At 38.1% G+C, this 19,226-nt stretch overlaps 1 protein-coding gene across 5 annotated transcripts in view; it reads right to left on the reverse strand.

Moving 5' to 3' along the window:
- The window catches only part of LOC5572270 (deoxyribodipyrimidine photo-lyase), a 206,869-nt gene that overhangs the window by 178,192 nt on the left and 9,451 nt on the right, over positions 1-19,226 (reverse strand). For 3 of the 5 annotated variants that reach the window (XM_021843060.1, XM_001653905.2, XM_021843057.1), the window contains exon 3: positions 1,614-2,994. In XM_021843060.1, coding sequence (XP_021698752.1) covers positions 1,844-2,994 — 1,151 coding nt within the window. In that variant the 3' untranslated portion in view covers positions 1,614-1,843. Of the gene's footprint in view, positions 1-1,604; positions 2,995-19,226 lie in introns of those variants that run through there. The other 2 variants (XM_021843058.1, XM_021843059.1) reach the window with 2 other exon arrangements.

Here is a 19,226-nt window from a genome sequence, read left to right on the forward strand (position 1 = left end):
AAAGTTTCACATATACATGACGGGAAAGTAACGCAATATTAGGAGCTTTTTAAAATTATATAACAAGAGGCAAACATGAAAAAAAAACTACATATGTCAATGCTTGCTAAGAATGTTTTTTCCATAATTACAGTTCATTGAATTTTTATGGTATGTAAAGTTATAGCACGTTTGGCACGCTTGGCGCACCTCGGCGCACTGAAGGCACAACTGTGCCGAATGAAGTGCGTAGAGTGACCTTCCCCTTGTTGAGAGCTAACTTTGCCTCTCTGAATGCAGCACCGCGTTCTTCTCTTTGTGCTTCTGTGCATGCGCGTTGCAATCTTCGTCTAGCCCGAAGGCAGATCACTCAAGTATTTGCTATTGATTCGCACCACCAGTACACCAGCGGCCTGTTCTCTCTGGGAGGGGCTTTTCTCGGCATGGAAGCATCACACGCTCGTGATATCAGAGCAACTTACAATCGCTTGCCTTATGACCATCAGTACCGCATTTTTGGCACTGCTTACTTCTGTCGGGACCATTGAATTTTCACGACTTATGACCCTTCCCGAAACATTTGAAGCACATTTCAGAAGGCTGTCGTATGCTCAGCCGGCAAACCGACCAGTGTACCTTGAGTATGTGCAAGTGCTTCGCTTTGATAGCATCTGCAACCGGCAGCCTAATCGCCACCACCTGGGTTACGGGCTCTTTCTAAGGTCAATGGCCTTACTGGCTACGTCAATGCCACACTGTTCATCGAGGGCAGCCGAGACCTCCGCTGCATTGGTGATGGTGATCTCATCAAGAGTTTTACAAAGTCGTTTCTGCAGTCAGAGATCTCAGTCAGATCTCGTAGTCAAGTACTTCTTGTGCTAGTTGCACCCTTTTACTTGGCATCTTTCTTTAAGACTAGGATCATTTCACCAATCTTAGTTCGCCTTGTGCTCCGCACATCTGCGGTGGTTCCTCTGAAAGCACCGCCTGGTGGGGGCTATCCCGTGACTCTTTTTTCTTGGCTTTCTTAGCCTTAAGGAAAGCTTCTCTGCTGTTGCCATGTCCCTTTGATCGAAGAGCTTGGACCATGCCAGCTTTTCCGCTCTGAAGGAAAGTCATGCGATTTTTCGCCACGTATTTATTCTCGGAAGATCCTGTCTTCCGCATAGCGTATCGAAGAATGTCATCTCTTATATTCGCGTTGCATGTGAAGAAAAACACATCAGTCTGGCATTACTTAGTGTATTTTTGGCTTCAACCTTGTCAAGTTGTTCCTTGGCTTTCTCGTAGTCCTGTTTTGCAGCTAGGACTGATTGTCGCACTTTCGTTAGACTTGTGTTCAAGTCCTTGCTGATTGGAGGATTACATTCCCAAAAAAATTAGAGAAATCTCTTTAGTTGTAGAGGGGCAGCCAAAATGCCCTCAAAGTCAAACAGACAAACATGTTTCATTAAATATTCATTTTCAGACCTGTAGGCGAATTCCGGCGAACAATTTCTTCGAAGAAAATACGCGCCGGAATTCGCCTACTGGCCATGAGAATCTCAAGGGTTGTCCGATGAATTCGTAGCTTGTGTAGAAAGCAAGTAATAATAAGACCCAAAGGAATTTCGGATTAATGCAACCGGGTTTCCTTTTTATGCGTTCTATTGTAATGGTTGATTTTATTTGTACTCTTGTTACCTCGACAATCTTATTTCGAGCAAAGTATTAAATAGAAATTAGAGAAAACATAAGTAAGATTAAGGTAAAGTAAATGAGTAGATCAATACGAATAAGGAACACATGAAATACCGAAAATAAAACGTCAAAAAAGTACTTACCGATTGCAGCGGAATTCAGCTTGATGTTGCGGATGGACCGGTCACTTTTTGTAAACCTTTCCTCCGTACCGTGCCACAAAGGCGGCAACGTCGAACTTTCGCTTACAGCCTTCGTAGTTCATGTAGCGAATTTTTCCAAACACTTCCCGCTCACGCCATCCCTGGTCGTGAATGCCCGCAATGGACCACATGCAGCCAACGTAACCATTCGGGTCACGGCCGTCCAACTGGTAGCGATCGTTCAGGTAAATTGCCGTTTCAAGAGCTTCCTCCGGAGTTTTGGTCCACTCCAAAATCTTCTTTGCCCAATACATTCGCAAAAAGCCGTGCATTTTACCTTCCTTGACCATCTGAATTTGTGCAGAGTTCCACAAATCGTCATGAGTTCGAGCTTGCTCCAACTGGTCCCTGCTGTAGACATAGGTCCGTTTATCCTTGCGATGGTCATCCAATGTTTTCTGGGCCCAATCGTATGCTCCTTTCAAATTGTCGTAGTTTTTGTTGTAATAACAAAAGTTATCGGACAGCTCTCTTCGAACAATCGATTCCTCGCAGAAAGCTGCCACGCCTTCGGAGTATCCTTTGCCGTACTTCTTCACGGCCAAGACGCATCGCTGGACGGAAATTTGGCCAAAGTGGAACCAAGGGGAGAGATTAGATAGTGCATCATCGGTTGGGTCGTTTCGTTTGGCATTGAACTTCCTCAACCGTTTTTCGACAAAACTTTGTAGCACTCCAATTCCTCCGGTATATCCCGGAACGGCCCAATCTACTTCATCTACGGTTCGATCTACCTCAATGGTATCCAGCAGTTTGACCCAATCGATTGAGTCTGCTTTGAATGATGCCTTATGTGGATGTTTGATAACCGGTGGAAATTGTGTCAGGTAGGTATTGAGATTATTGTTCACTTTGTTGCGAATGGTTCGTGCTGCGTACTCTTGCTTCTCCGATGTTACCCACAAGGGTACGATATTGTGGGCATCCACTTGGCAGAGCGGTACTTCGGCAGGCAATGATTTACGAACGTCTTCCACCCATTTCATTGGAACACGAAGTGGACTGAAGTCGCACACGACGGCTCCAATATTATGCGTTTTGACGAATTTTGGAATGGTGTCTTTGGCCATCCCAGTCAGCATGTGGAAGTTAATATTCAGAGATTCACATTCCTTTGCGACTTCTTCGAGACCTGAAAACAAGAATCAAATTATCAAATCGGGGACAGTTTTCTATTTTTTTTTTTTTTTTTTGGAAAGAGGTTCAAAATTTCTAGAGAAAATTCAAAAGTAATCTCCAATGAAACTTGTGAGTCCTAAATATGCCTTGATGAACTCCTACGATGATCTCTGAAACAACTACTGGATTCTTGATAAAATTCTTTCTAAGATTTTCTTATTAAATTGCAAAGATAACTAACATTCGCAACTCAAAATAATATCTTACAAGATTTTTAGAAGCAATTTCTTTAAGGAATCCCTGAAGAAATTTATGTATGAATGATCGGAACAATAGCAGTAATAATTGCTGTAGTATTAACTGGTGTGGAACCTTGAATTAAGTGGTGGAGAATCCAAGGAGATTGGGTAATCTTATTTGACAAAAATATGCGAGAGATGCCTGAACCGCAGCAATATGATTTTGAAGAAATGCTGAAGAAATGACGAGAAAAATTTTAGAGGTCGAATTCATTAAGGAATTCTTGAAAAAGTTTATAATAGATTTCATCGAATAATGTCTGAGGGAATTTTTAGTCCAATTCCTGAGAGTTCTTCTTCTTCTTCTTCTTGGCATTAACGTCCTCACTGGGACAGAGCCTGCTTCTCAGCTTAGTGCTCTTATGAGCACTTCCACAGTTATTAACTGAGAGCTTTCTTTGCCAAAATTGCCATTTTTGCATTCGTATATCGTGTGGCAGGTACGATTATACTCTATGCCCAGGGAAGTCAAGGAAATTTCCATTACGAAAAGATCCTGGTCCGACCGGAAATCGAACCCAGACACCTTCAGCATGGCTTTGCTTTGTTGCCGCGGAATCTAACCACTTGGCTAAGGAAGGCCCCTGAGAGTTATCGTAGATAAAACTTTAAAATAAACCTTATGAAAATGCTTGGAATAAACGAAAAACGTCTCTTTAAGTAACGTAGAAACGATTTTTTTTCAAAACCTTTTGAATAAAATTTTGTAGAAGAACTCCAATAGTATCTTTGGGAAATCTCTTAGAAGTAACAACTTAAAAAACCGCTGAAAGAACCAGTAAAAAACATCTAGAGGAAATCCTGGGATAATCGATAGGATTTCTTCTGAGTAATCTTTTGGAAAATGACTTGAGGTGATAGCGTTGGAGTGCTCTAGTACTTTCTGGACAAAATTCTGAAAAAAATCCTTTAAGCATCCCTTTAGAAACCGCTCCTAAACATTTTTAAGTAGGAATATCTGAAGAAATCACGAGAATTCCTCGAGATCTTAGAAAAATATCATAAAGATTTTGAATAGTCTTTGAAAGTTTATCTGGAGGCTCTAGAAATTCTCTCCAGAATTCACTGTAAGCAGATTAGGGCTAAAAAATTGCTTAGAGACCATTTGGATTAAAATCGAGACTTGAAAGTCCCTACATCAAGAATATTTTTGCAATTCCGTTGCATATCAGTCTCCTTTTATTAACAAAATGGATCACATGATGGCCTACTTTTCCTACCACATAAAACAATGCAGAAAAGTGCTACTTTTCAGACATAAAACGGTGCTTTTTAGTTCTATTTTCGAAGTTGCCAAAAAAAAATGGTGCGTCCATACACCATTCGTTAAATTATTCTGGATTTCTCAATGACTAATTCAACTACAGGGTGGCCACCGATTATCCATTTTGAAACTCCCGCTTTTTTCCCGGTATAATTTACAAAATTTTCCCGGTTTTTAATTGTGAGCCCAAACGCAAAAGGAGACCCTTTGATCGAATATACCCAAAAATTGTACTTCAAGCCAGGGCTGTTAGATGTCATGAATTTCACGTGACTTTGAAATTTGAATACAGGTATACCTCGATTTAGTGGACATTTCGATTTCAAAATTGTCCATAAAATCGAATTGTACATAAAATCGAAGCAAAATTTTTATTTCACTTTTTGCTTTCTATTCAGTTGAAACTTCATTAGAATGTATCATTATCGCTGAAAAACTTATTTTCGATACCAGGGTCAATGTTCCAAGGTTAATTAAGTTAACAAATTCTTGATGAAATCAGTCCGTCAATGAAGTATTGCATTCTAATTCAAAATATAAATATTTTTCATAAGAATACAATTAAAAAGAACGACATAAACTATTTTTCGCATGTTTTACTTATTTGTTTAATCAAAAGCTCAAGCGCTATCAGGCATTACGGAGCCAAACCCATTTAAAATTTTATTTACAATTCCTTCCACAGCATAAAAAACTAACATTTCTTCGTATCTAAAGGATCAAATTATATGTCTCCAGTGAATTTGGAATCGCTGAATCTGATACCACTCTTAGAAGTTTTCCAGCATGTATCAATTTTGAGCTACAGGTCGCAAAAGTTATACAAAATACCGGTTTTATTTTTGTTTACATGAAATAAAATTATTACACATAGAAATTTTGCAAGGTCTAATAAAAAAAACTGGTAATTGAGTTCAAATCCACAATTTTTTTTTATAACATGTCACTTCAATAATCAAGGTTTATCAAATTGTTAATGTTATTTTGATATAACGATGCATTCTCTACACGCTTAGAATAACTGCACTGTGTACACAATCAAAAAATCGTTATTTTCATTATTCAAAAATGATACAATTGGTTTTATTGAAGGCAAAGTGATTTATAACATTTGATGTTTGTTAAATTATGTAATTAAATTGTCCCATGTTCTATGTAAACCTTAAGGATCGCGAGACGCGTAGAACGGCAGCTCGGTAAAATTTTAATCAAGGTCCAAAAATTCCAGCAAATTTATTGCCAATGCTATGGTTCCATAAACGGTATCCTATCGATCGGACATGATAGCCAACAAAATAAGCGTAATGGGACATGGGACAGTATCTACTTCAAATTCACAAAGGTAAAATCAATTTTACAATTTTTAATCCAGGAAAAATATAAATGAAACTTTTATTGAGGTTTGCGTAAATTTTTCTTTTTAAAAAATAAAAATAGTATATTTTTGTTTAATATTATAAGAATATGAGACTGGAAAATAAGATTTGACTTCTATTTTATCCAAAACATAATGAGTTTTCCATATTATCGATTGTTCAATACATTTGTGAAGAATTATTTTCGAAAACTTTTTTTTCTACATATACATTTGCTTGTTTTATTATTTTCAAATAAAATAAAACATCGAAATGGAATTAAAACAATACTTAACCTAACATTATCGGTTTAACAAACAAACTTTTCAATATGGCAAAAATGATTGCTGGATTAACAAACATGTCAAACTGAGTGACAACAATCATGATTAGAGAACCAACGGACATTTCGGGTTGAATTCAACAAAAATGTTTGTTAGCCCTGAGAGTATCACCCAATTTTTCGTTGACCGTACAATCTATTTCTCCGCGTGTATAATTTATCAAATTTTTGGTGACCTAATCCACCTAGCATGAAGAATAAGAGTTTACTTTCCATGTAGAATATAATTTAGTAAAAAATGCATGATTAAATTTTTTATTAAATCGGTTTCATCAGCATGCTATCAGTCTTCATATATTTCAAAAAAATATACTAAAAGTGTTTTTCTAACTAAATCAAATTGTTCCGACGACAGCTCAGGGGATTGGGGTTTTCACCGGATTGGAATTAAATTGCACTGAAACGCGTGGGTTGATTTTTCTAATCACTTTAACTTTATTAACTACGATTTCTTCGCGAGAACATTATTCCGCGAAGCCTATTAGTGGACTGTTGCTTGTTCATTCATGTCTTCCATCCAGCTGCATTTTCTCTTGAATCGACTGTACCTTTCACCTCTTCACACACGCTAGCAAGCTTTCAGTCTAGGCGCGCAAACAGTCTACACACGAAAAGCTCTCACATTTAACCCTGCTATCCTGCGGTGCGTCGAGTACAAGATTTTTCTCAAACATACACCCCCCGTTGAGACCTTTGGCTCAACAAAACAGTAACTACTTCACTCTTGATCGATCGTCCAGGCTGAAGTCGCTCACTCATCTTGTTACAGTACCTGCCGATGCTGGAAACGGACTATCTTCTACCAAAACATCTCGCTTCTCTCGAACCATTTCGTTCACTAATTGTTGCTCTTGTAAATCCCTTCGCGTCACTCCATCTTCAACTAACAGCGTTTTCGATTTTGCTGCATCATACGGATTAGCCTTGAATTCGTTACACCATATTCGTTTTCCAGATGATGAATAGATTGATGGTTCGCAACGGTTCCTCGTCATAACAAAAGAATCACCAAGCTGATACTTTTTGCCGTTGAATGAGAGTTGTTGTACACCACGTCTTCGTCCATTTCTCGCACGCTTTTTGACAGCTGAATCGACCGCTGCTGATTTAATACCGAGAGGATCGTTCTCGATTTCGGAAAACTTTTCTATGATCTTGCCAACTTGAGTGCGATAATTTAGTTGGCACTGTACTGCACGTGGTGCATCCTTTTTCAACTGCGCTGATCCTCCAGCAATCCATCCAAACTCTGTTTCAGCCAACGTAATCGCAGTGTTCTCTATTTTCAGGCGTCCAGCCTTCACCAAGTCGAAGAATATCTCGTTGCCGATAATCATATCCACTTCTCCTGGTACATGGAACGATGGATCTGCTAACTGCAAACCTGTCGGTACCCTACAAGAACCGGATTTTATTTCCACCTGTGGAAGCCTTGCTGAGATTCTTGGTACGACCAAGAAATTCAAATCACTCGTCGCATACGTATTGATTCGGGAGCAAATTTTCGTCGATACCAGATACTTCACTCTGGTCTGGATGTCGTTGAGACCGCTAATCGGAAAGTCGACGCGTTTCATCTTTAGCCTCAATTTGTTGGCCAATCTCTCCGTAAGAATATGGCTATCGGATCCTGAATCCAACAAGGCACGGCACTTGATGGTGAAACCTCCATGTCCGACCACCAAGACCTCTGCCGTTGATAGCAGCACTTGCCGCTTCGTTGTATCAATCAGCGCGCACATCGTTGTCGCACGCCGACCATCTGGCTCCTGTTGATTTGACTCATAATCTTTATCAACTTCTGGCGTCGGAGACCTCTCTACACTATTCTGCCAAATCTCAGCCTCGGGATGCAAAAGGCTATGATGCTTACGACCGCAACCTTGCACCTTGCACCGTTGATTGGATTGGCAGTCATTGACTCGATGATTCAATTTCAAACAGTTGTAACACAAGCTCATCCTTGCGGCAACGGACTTGCGCTCCGAAAAATTCATGTCCTGAAATTTCATACATCTGTAGATGGCGTGCTCTTCCGGACAGCATGGACACGCTTCGCTACCCGTTTGCATGAACGATTTCAATGCTTGTGTTGGCGCTTTGATACCGGCAACACGCTGTTTCGCTTGGACCGTTGACTGCTGTACCTGCTGCTGTGAGCGGTTCGTACGCTGCAGAACGCGTCCTCGTTCACGAAGGAACTCCATAAACGTTTCGTATTCTGGTACCTCTCCTCTGGGTGTCTTCATTTCCCATTGCTCTTGCGTCTCCTTGTCAAGCTTCTTGTAGAGGACGTTAAGCAGAATCAACTCCCCTAAACCTTCGACGGGATAGCTGTGACCATCCAAAGCATCAACATGCTTCGAACAAGTTTCAACCAATTGTGAAATCGATTTCCCACGGTTGTCGCTGCTGATGACGGCGCAATCCAGAATAGCGTCAATATGAGTATCCAGTATCAGCCGCTTATCCTCGTACGCATCCTCGAGAATCTTCCAAGCCCTCTCGTAATCGTTGTTGTTTACAACATCTTGATCGATCTTGCTCTTCGCATCCCCTTCGAGAGAATTGCGCAAGTGCAAAATCTTCATCGCTGGAGTCTCGTTTGGATACTTCGCCATAATGCTCTTGAAGAGGCTTTTAAAGCTGTACCAATTCTCCGGTGTCCCATCGAATTTTGGGAACGGAGCGTGTAGCTGCGGGGCAGCTGCTTGCACTACTATCGGTTGCTGGGAACCTGGAATGCTTAAACTACTTGACGTACCTGGATTTACGCGACATGCTTCTTGCGTTCGTGCAATTCTTGTCTGCAAGTCAACGTAAAGTTCGTTGTGGGCATCCTCGAATATCGCGTACTCCTGACGTACTACGGTTCGCTGTTCTTTCGGCAGGAGTGCCGAGATTTCGCTATGAATCTTGTCGAATTCATCCGCACATCGCCGCAGTGTTTCAAGGTGAAGGTTGAGCAAATGTATGCTCACACCTTCTCCTCTCAAAGACTCCTTCATTCGTATCAGCTTCTCTGTTATCAGATCTCGCCGATCTGTCAGTACTTCTAACTTGGACTCCATCATCTTCTTTTGCTCGAGAACTTGCTTCGCAATCTTCTGATCTGCCACCGACGGAACTGGCAGCACGTTGTCATTACTCGATTCCGTTAGGTCTTCCAAAATGTTTCTTTGCGATACACTTTTCAACACTCCACGTGGTGTTTCACTGTCACTCATGTTTAAACTTGTTCACTCTAGTTCAATCGGGTTCGCAATACGTCACGGACACATTCCCACAAATCACCACTCGTGTCACGAGCACGAGAAACGCTTTCAAAATGTTTCTTCTTTAGCCTCAGCCGAAATACGCACCCGGTGCGTACGAATGTTCACTTACTCCTGTGCCACGGGCACAATCAAATCCTGAAACTCAGCCACGGGCTGCACGAAGCACTCACCGGGCAACATCACACCACGTACACGCTCACTGATTATCTTTGGCCACGGGCCACTCCATACAATGTTCGCTAATAGTCACGGGCTATTCCACTGCACACGGTGCAATTAGCTTCCGGAAATTCAAACTACCTCCAGCCATTGGTACTACGCACACGATACGTCGAATCATGCCACGGACACGATCTCAACCAATCATCGATCACGGATCGACGTGAATTCCGATTTGGCCACGGGTCACGCTTCTGCACACGATGCAGTAAATTTTTCCGAACATGCACTATGCCACGGACATAATCGTCTTGTATCATTCGGTCACGGACCGCACTTGTGCACTTGGTGCTCTTCTTCCACACACGAAACAGCGACAACTTCTGGACACAACATCCGGGAAAATCACTCACAACATCCGGTTCGGATGGACCAAAATGTTCCGACGACAGCTCAGGGGATTGGGGTTTTCACCGGATTGGAATTAAATTGCACTGAAACGCGTGGGTTGATTTTTCTAATCACTTTAACTTTATTAACTACGATTTCTTCGCGAGAACATTATTCCGCGAAGCCTATTAGTGGACTGTTGCTTGTTCATTCATGTCTTCCATCCAGCTGCATTTTCTCTTGAATCGACTGTACCTTTCACCTCTTCACACACGCTAGCAAGCTTTCAGTCTAGGCGCGCAAACAGTCTACACACGAAAAGCTCTCACATTTAACCCTGCTATCCTGCGGTGCGTCGAGTACAAGATTTTTCTCAAACACAAATATTTAATTTAAATAAAATAGTTATGAGTTAACTCTTTTATTTCTGGTAAAGGTTTTCCATTAGAATATCGTATGTAAGCAAAACTTTTTCTTGTAGCAAAATTTCATATTTTAATCTCGAGATATTCCAGTATGACCAGTGTATGTCAAGTAACAAACGTATAAAATAATAAATAGAATTTATTTTTGAAATTTTCAAATAACTTCCAAATAAATCATTATAAAGTTTTCTTCAACAATTTTCGAACGACTTCATTGAGGAATTTTTGTCTTAAAAAAAACTTCAGGAACGTATGTATCGATTGGAGTGATTGAATCATTGTGCACGAATCATTCATAAAAAATCTTTCCTCATTGTAGTGCTTCAAAACGAGTTTATAGAAATAAAGAAACTACTGCAATAATTTCAGTAGATTCGTCTAAATAATCCTGAAGAAAGATGCATAATCGTTTGAGTAATTTGTTGATAAATCCTTGCTTGATTTAACAACTTTTCCTTCTTCGAGAAAACTCTGGAGGAGCACTTGGATCAATCTCTGAAAAGTATAAAACCCCCTTATGAGAAATGCGAATTTGTGGGGTTTTCGGAACAATCCAAAGAACAAAAGGTAACTATTTTATTACAGTCGCCTCTCCACATCTCGATATCGAAGAGACCATCGAGATAGGGAGAGATCGAGACAAAGAACAAATTTTTGATGAATACTAGATTGAAAAACACTCCGTTGCCAAAAAAGTAATACACAAACCGACGTCATTTTGCGCTTTTAATTTGTTTTGCATCCCAAAACTTTGGTCTAGTAACCTTAGATATTGGTCATATCGACATACGGAGAGAAAATTGAGAACAAACAATCAATAGAAACACATCGAGATATGGAGATATCGAGATAAGGAGGATATCGAGATATGGAGAGTGAAAATGTATGCAGACTGAAGGGACTTATGAAATCATCGACATAGGGAGAGATATCGAGATGTAGAACATCGAGATGTGGAGAGTTGACTGTAATAATTAAAATTCCCACAAATCACTATAAACTTGGTTGAAGCCAGTGCTGGGAATGGTAATAGTAGTAGGCTTGAATTTTCGCAAAAATCACGTGGCTCTCCCAGTACAGTAGTTCAAAAACGTGAATCTCATCAAGTAGCCTATGTTGGGTGCACGAATTTTCTAAATCATGAGTGCCATTGAAGGCTCTAAATGCGGGAAATGCAGCGGGAAATAGATCATTTTTCTACAGTAATTCTGGGTTGCCCTTAGCAACGGGTGTTTTGCTATTTTTTTTTGCTATTTTGCCTTTTGCCTACAGCAGCGATGGGCGTGAGTTTCACTGGCTTCGCTGACTGTGATTGGCTTTTCTTGGCTACTGTAGAGTGAATTTCAAGATTTTTCCCAACCCTGGTTGAAGCAAGTCGTGAATGGCAACATGTTAAAAGTTATCGTTTATCACTACACAGAGGGTGTTCGCTGGTTGGGACAAAATCCAAATTAAAAGCACTCGAAAGCCACTAAAACGGGTTGAGTAAGTCGAACTGCTCCTCATTTTTAAACTTTTCCCATCTTGTAAAAGCTTTGTTGTATATTTATGATTATTTTTTACATTTTTCAACAAAACATGACCCAATCGCTCTATAAGCATAGCTTAAATTCCTCACATTGTTTAAGTTTACATAACGCGTGTTTAGAATGGGATAAACATCAAAAAATTAAACATGATATTTTAATGTCCATAAAATCGAGGTAAAATGTACATAAAATCGAAGTACATAAAATCGAGGGTCCATATAATCGAGGGTCCACTAAATCGAGGTATACCTGTATTGCTAATATCATCGCTCCTAGTGGAAGTCAAAGGAAAATGTTTTCCGAATTACTATCGGTTGCAAATATTTGCTGATGCGATATTTCGCATACGAGGGTGCTATAGGCATTTTAATTTTTCCAAAATTTTGACATTTAACAGCACTGCTTCAAGCTTTTCAACGGTATTTTTAGGTGATATTTCCGTTCAATAAGAAACAAAAATCTTCGTAGAACATTGACTTTTTTGGGTTCATTCACCTATTTCATAACGCTGAAAATGGCTATTTTTGACACCCACCCACCCCCTCGTAACGGTTTTTGTACGAATATTCTATAAATTTTGTATGAACCGTAACATCATGAGGACACCCACCCACCCCCTTCAGCGTTATGAAATTTATGAATAAGCCCTTTGGCTCTCATACATTATGTATGGAATGAAAAATGATTAAAAAAATCAGAGGGGGTTGTGTACAAGACATGACCGCATGACGTTAACTACGCCAAGTTATTTTCTGCATTTGAATTTAAGTCGAAAAGTCGTTGTGTTCAAAATCTAACATAATATCGTGACGCCCAGTATATCGCCGTAAGAATTAGTTAACGTCAAAAGAAGAATCAGCGAAGAAGCAGAAATTGATCTGCTTCGATAGTGCGCTTCCCAACCCACGTGTTTGGTTGCGTAAGAAAGGAGTCGACATTTTCCCAATTTTCGACAGTCTATCGTCAAAAATCAAAAGTTTTCTGCATTTGAGTAAAATGTTGTATAAATTTCTAACCGATTGGTGGAAAAATATTGAAAATCTACCGATAAATGGTTGAGTTATTAGTAGAGATGTACCGAATATTCGGCCGAATATCTCGATTTTTTTTTATTTTGCCGAATATTCGTTCTGCCGAATAATGAAATCCGTTATTTGGCCGAATAGGCCGAATAGTGACCGAATAACAACAAAATAAACTAAACTGTGAAACAAATATTATGTTTATGTAAGAAAAATTTAAAAAATCAATAATTTATTCAAGTGATTACCAAACTTTTCTTATTATGGACACCTTGAATAGACTTTGATGTCAAATATTGAAAAAGTGAGAATTTCTCTGTTCTATGGCGTTACCATTTTCAGCAACTCAAATTGTATCTCATCTTGCAGTAGCTGTAACGTACCGCTTGGCTAGTTAGAAGCGTTTGAAAATTTGTTTTCAAGGTATAGATGCATCGAAGCTAAACCCGGCATTTTCAAGAGCACAAATCTAGAGAACCAGACAACCGTTTGTGCTGAAAATTTAACTTTCTGGTCAATCGCTGGTGTTGACCAATCATTCAAATATTCAGCGCGAACGGCTGTCAGATTCTCTAGATTGATGCTCTTCGATGCAGGTTTGGCTTCGATGCATCTTCACCTTAAAGTCCGTCAATTATCAGGACTTTCTATACGTTCTATATTCTTTGCAAAACCTACTGATCACGTTCTTCTATTATCATGAGAGTCAGGGGTCTGCGGTCTATTTGCCTCGGATGAAGTCGGATGAATAGTAAACCAAATTTCTTAAACAAAAATCAACAATAGGATACAGCTTCCTAGCTTCAGAAATACAGAAATCCTCAGAACTTATGATTTCTGCACACGGTTTCAAAAGCTCAAGAAGACGATCATTAATTTCCATTTATACTTCAGCTTTCCCTACTTAAAAAAACTGTCTTTTTTATATTGACTCAGAATTAAAAATGTAGTTTTTAAAATATTGGACGCACATACGGGTGACATTCGGCCGAATATTCGTTTGGTCGAATAATAATATTTCAACTATTCGGTATTCGGCCAAAGGCCGAATAGTGCTATTCGATACATCTCTAGTTATTAGTATTTAAAATCTTACATAATTTCGTGACGGTCGCGACATTTTAGATTTTCAATGGACACCCAGTATATTGCCGTAAGACGTAGTTTACGTCAAAAAAAAACTTGAAAGTAGATTTTTTCAAAAGTAGGATTCTGTCACTTACACCGTTTTGCTTCTCCTCTTGGATCTTTTCATTAACTTCAACAACTAGCTGTCCCGGAAAACCGTTGTATTGCCCAGTAGGGGCTTCGAAAAAAAAATCCCGAAGTTTATGTCAAATTTGGATCTCCCGTTTTCTCAACTTTCTTTGAGGATTTTTAATAATATTATTTCACTCAAACATTCAAACGAAAACAAAACTGAAAAAATTGTTTACATCGCTCGTCCCGTTCTCAAGCCAACACGTGACATACAAACACCATTCCATTTACATAGAGTAAGGTGGGGTAAAAGTTCGACCTTAGTGGTATAATCAAAGTTTCCAGGAAAATAATAGCAGATGAAACAAAACAAATACCATACAGCGAACCTTCATCATATTGGCTATAACTTTGCTGAACAAACTTGTGTCAAAATATTTACCCATTTTTAGTTAGGGTCGGTGTTCCCTTAGTGGACAGTCCCCTATAGTCGCACTAGTGGCTTTTTACGGCCGTTTTGCTGTAAATCTTTTCAAAACTTTTTTGAACATGGAGGTCAGGAGCTATTTATCAAAGTACCAATGATACACAGCTTGATTTTGTTCAAAAAATGATCGATTGTAGGAAAAATGTAAAAGTTTTGTAAAAATACGGTTTTGATAAGTATTTTGCCAACGCCGTGATGCTAGTGCTACTATAGGAACAGAAATTAGAAATAGTGCTACTATAGGCACACGTAGTCCTATAGTAGCACACTCGATAGTAAATACAAACATTTGAGTTTTCGTAGTTTTTTATATTTTTCCCACAAAACCAAGAAAAAAAGCTTTCAGTTGATGTAAAAATAATGACATTAGCGTTATTTTTCGATTTTATACGAATTTTTGTTCTTAGCTATGCGGCTATTGGTACATCGACCCTATAACAGTTTCAAAATTGATTGTCTTATTCGAATCTAGTGTGGGGAAAAGTTCGTTAGCTAAAACACAAAATATCAATACTTTTATGCCAGGCATACTTTCTACCAGCCGTAAACTTATGTATACACCCAAAAAATAGCAGTTTTTCGCAAAACTGAGGGAAATGTAAAATTTTTGTGACATTTTTCGCACGATCAGGCAAATTTCGCTAAATTTGAAGATAATATGTAGATTTCAGGAAATTTGAAAAATTTTCCGTGGGTTTATACATGGGTCGAACTTTTGCCCCGCAGATTCTAACTTTTGCCCCGCTATGGGCCAAAAATTAATTCCAACTATTTATGGAAAAACTAATCCACGTCAAAGCATCCTTATGATAGGCCTAGAAACACCCTTACATAAATATTGAAAAATATTTTATCTTCATTTGGTTCCATGCATCGAAAGTTTGACCAAATATTACAATATTTACGTCGAAAAACAACAAATAGCCATAACTTTTTCAAATCTCAATCGATTTTTATGATATTTGGAGTGAAAGTCTCTTACTTGAATAGCATTCGAACCACCATGACATTTCGAAGTTTTGATTTGATTTGAGCTAGAAATCTTAAAAAGAAACTCTTGCCCCACTCGAGCTTTTGCCCCACTTTACTCTACCTATATATGCCCTTTTTATTCCTCCTATTTTTCTATTTAAAGTATTCCAATTTTTAATCTCACTTTTTTTTTCTTCATAAAAATAAAGAGTTTACTAAAGTTAATAAGTTTAAGGTGAGGATGAAACAAAGCCGCACTAAACTAAAAGTAAACAAAGAATATCATGAATCCAATATGTTTGAGTGTTTGAACATTCTGCAAAAAGTTTTGAAACTCTTATTCAAAAAATCTAGCCCTGATAGTAAAAGAAAAATGAAACACAAAATACTTCGAAACTTGAGTGTAGCAAACTAGACTATTTCTACAAGAAAATAAATCATTAATGTTTAAAAGTTATTTGTCCAAGATTGCAGATGCTTAATAACAATACCATATCAACTTTCTACAACTTATTCTTGGTGGTTTGTAGATTTAGAGCTTGAAGATGTTCGTTCAAAATTATTTTCCCGTTGGCAATCTTAAATTCCCGATTTTCCCGACTTTTTCCCGATGGATTTAAATTCCCGTCTTTTTCCCGCTTTCCCGGTTCGGTGGACACTAGGCCGTCCCTTATTTTTCGAAAATGCGAAATGTTAAAAGTTCGTCATTGTAAAGTGCTGGTTTTTGGTAAGAAAAAGATCAGGTAAAAATTTGAAGTCCGTACGTGGACGCTAAGTGGTCCCTCAACAACTCTAATGGCATTAGGTGTAAATGCAAACAAACTTTTATGCTGATTATCAACGCGCTCAGGACAATTTGTTACTGGTGGCTTTTCGTACTCATGTTGCGTGCACTAGAGTAGCGAGCTCGATTTTACGCACGGGGTCTTCTACACCTAATACCTTCTGGGCCGTTGGGAGACCACTTAGCGCCCACATACGGACTTCAAATTTTTACCTGATTTTTCTTACCAAAACGAGCACTTTACAATGACGAACTTATAACATTGCGCATTTTCGAAAAATAAGGGACAGACTAGTGTACACCCTGCAACTAGCTTTTGATTCTACATCTGTCGGATGATTCAAATCCGATTCATGTAAGGGATTCTGTCTTGGAATCGGATCGTCTAGAAGACGTAGATGAGGTAATCAGTTTACTTTCTGAAAATTCGTGATTTTTATACGATCGGTCGTGTAAGCAGTTCGGCACACGAAGAATCAATGTAGTAGACAATTTTGTGCGGTGTCTTTTTTGGTTTGTCTTCGATTGTAAAATATAGACCAGCAATGAAGGCGTGAAAATTTGTGATAGTCATTCAACTGTAGCCTACGTGATTGAAAAATAGTAAACTGTTACTACGCATGGATGTCCATTTGGATTATCTTGAAATATATTTATGTTCCTAGAGATAATGTTAAAAAACTTTAACGGCATTTTCGTAATTGCAAAAAAATGTTGTATACAACTCGTTACATAACTCGATTTTTACAGCACTCGTCGTAATTATCCAATCATCATTTTGCAACCTGTTGCATAAATAACTATTTTGCTATTCCATTTCAAATCAACCTACTTTTCACCAGTACAGGGCTGGTAGCAGTCAGACAGCAAAATAATAGTGACTTTAGTGACTAAAATGAATAAAAAAGTGACCAAATAGTGACTAAAAAGTGACTTCAAAACTTTGAGCATTTGTCAAAAAAATAATGAATTATAATGAAAATACGTTCTGCATGTAAATTAAACAATCTACATATTATATGAAATTAAGAATGTAGTGGACTCAGAGCCGTAGCGCGGCCTCATGGCGCCCTTGGCAAACCGCCATTTGGGCGCCCCCTTTTTTTTGCAGGTTTATGTAAAATTTTAGAAAATTTTCAAGAGCACTTCTTAAAATTATAGGGCGTTTTCTGTAAGAATTGTCCATCGATTTTTTTTAAAAGGTGTCATGATAAAGCTCAAGTTAATTAAACTAGAGATAAGCATATGTTACATTAAGAACCGTTTACTTTAAAATCCATCGTCCATTTCACACAATTATCATCGATTATGTGCAACAAGACTTGTAGATGGCGTTAATGAGAACCGTCAAACATCAAGGAAAACTATGCGTGCCCCTCTGGTCGTGGGATATGAAATTTTATAAATGTGAAATTATCGCTTTACACAAGCGTTATCGATGGAAACATCTTCAAAACCTTTGAAAGGTGAACTGTTTAAGTTGCCACTTTTGGCAATTTTCGAAAGATTTAACAAAACTGCAAATGAAATTACTGTTTATATGGCCAGGAGCGATTTTGAAGAAAGTACTGGATTTGTTTCCCCGAATCATGCGTCACATCTTGTATATGTTTCTGATAAAATTTCAATGAATGCATACTCCTGAAAAGATTGTTGTAGACATTTCTGGTTCATTTATTTCTCTATAAGTTGTTACTACAGTTGCTGACTTATTAAAAAGGGGCTTATTATATTCAAAGCATATCTTGATCGATTCCTTTAGTGACTCAAGAATTTGCCGAACATTCTTCCCTTCAATCATACAAGAATTATTTTTAAGAACAATAGAAGAAGTAGTATAATAAGTTGTGTAAAAAAGTTTAAAATTTGAGCTACGAGTTTGTGTAAAAAAGTTTAGGTTTTGTTTTTATGAAATATTTGAAGAGGTCAAAAGAAGGTTTCTAAGGATTTTTTTTCAAAAATGGCAAAAATAGTTAAATAGCAAATGCTGCCCATCAATGTTACGAAAAGTTCTGTACGGATTCAAACTTTGATCCGTAAATCCAGATTATTGTTTTGGAGAAACACAACAAAATTTATGTTATTGCAAAAAATATTCTACTCCAATGTTTTTCACTCTTGCTCTAATTTCAATGTTGAATAATTCTCTGATGATCTTGTTCAGGATTCTGTAATTATTGCACCCTGGTTGAACTTTCGTTTAGTTTCTATGCAAATTTGGTCTAATTTCCTGTAAAACATTATAAACTGATACCAAAGAATCCTGCTTAAAGTACTGTTCGAAACCCACCCAATATTTGTGTATGATATGAGTAGTCAGAGGTTATTTATTGTGTGAAATCCTACTATTTAATTAGCTACCTATCAGTTGATAGACTCTACATATTCGATTTATGGATGTTGTAACATATGCACTGTACATAAACTGATTTTTCACTCTTATCACAGAACTTTTTTCAAGATAATTTAGTGTTTTTTTTAGGTAAGTCCGTTAATTTTGATATTTTCAATTGAAAAATTATTCAACACATTCTTAGATGCTTCAAACATTTTTTATTTATTTTTTTTTCGGAAATAATGTCAATCTACCATGTTTATGGACAGAGCTTATAAATTATATAGGAATAATGACGCAACATAAGTCCCCTATAGTTTAATATTGCTTATAGTTTATGTCTATGATTGTTTTTCTAGATAATGTGACTTTAAAAACGCCGTCACTAAACATGTAACTCAAA

Source organism: Aedes aegypti, chromosome 2 (genome assembly GCF_002204515.2).
Source record: "Aedes aegypti strain LVP_AGWG chromosome 2, AaegL5.0 Primary Assembly, whole genome shotgun sequence".
NCBI classification, from domain to species: domain Eukaryota; kingdom Metazoa; phylum Arthropoda; class Insecta; order Diptera; family Culicidae; genus Aedes; species Aedes aegypti.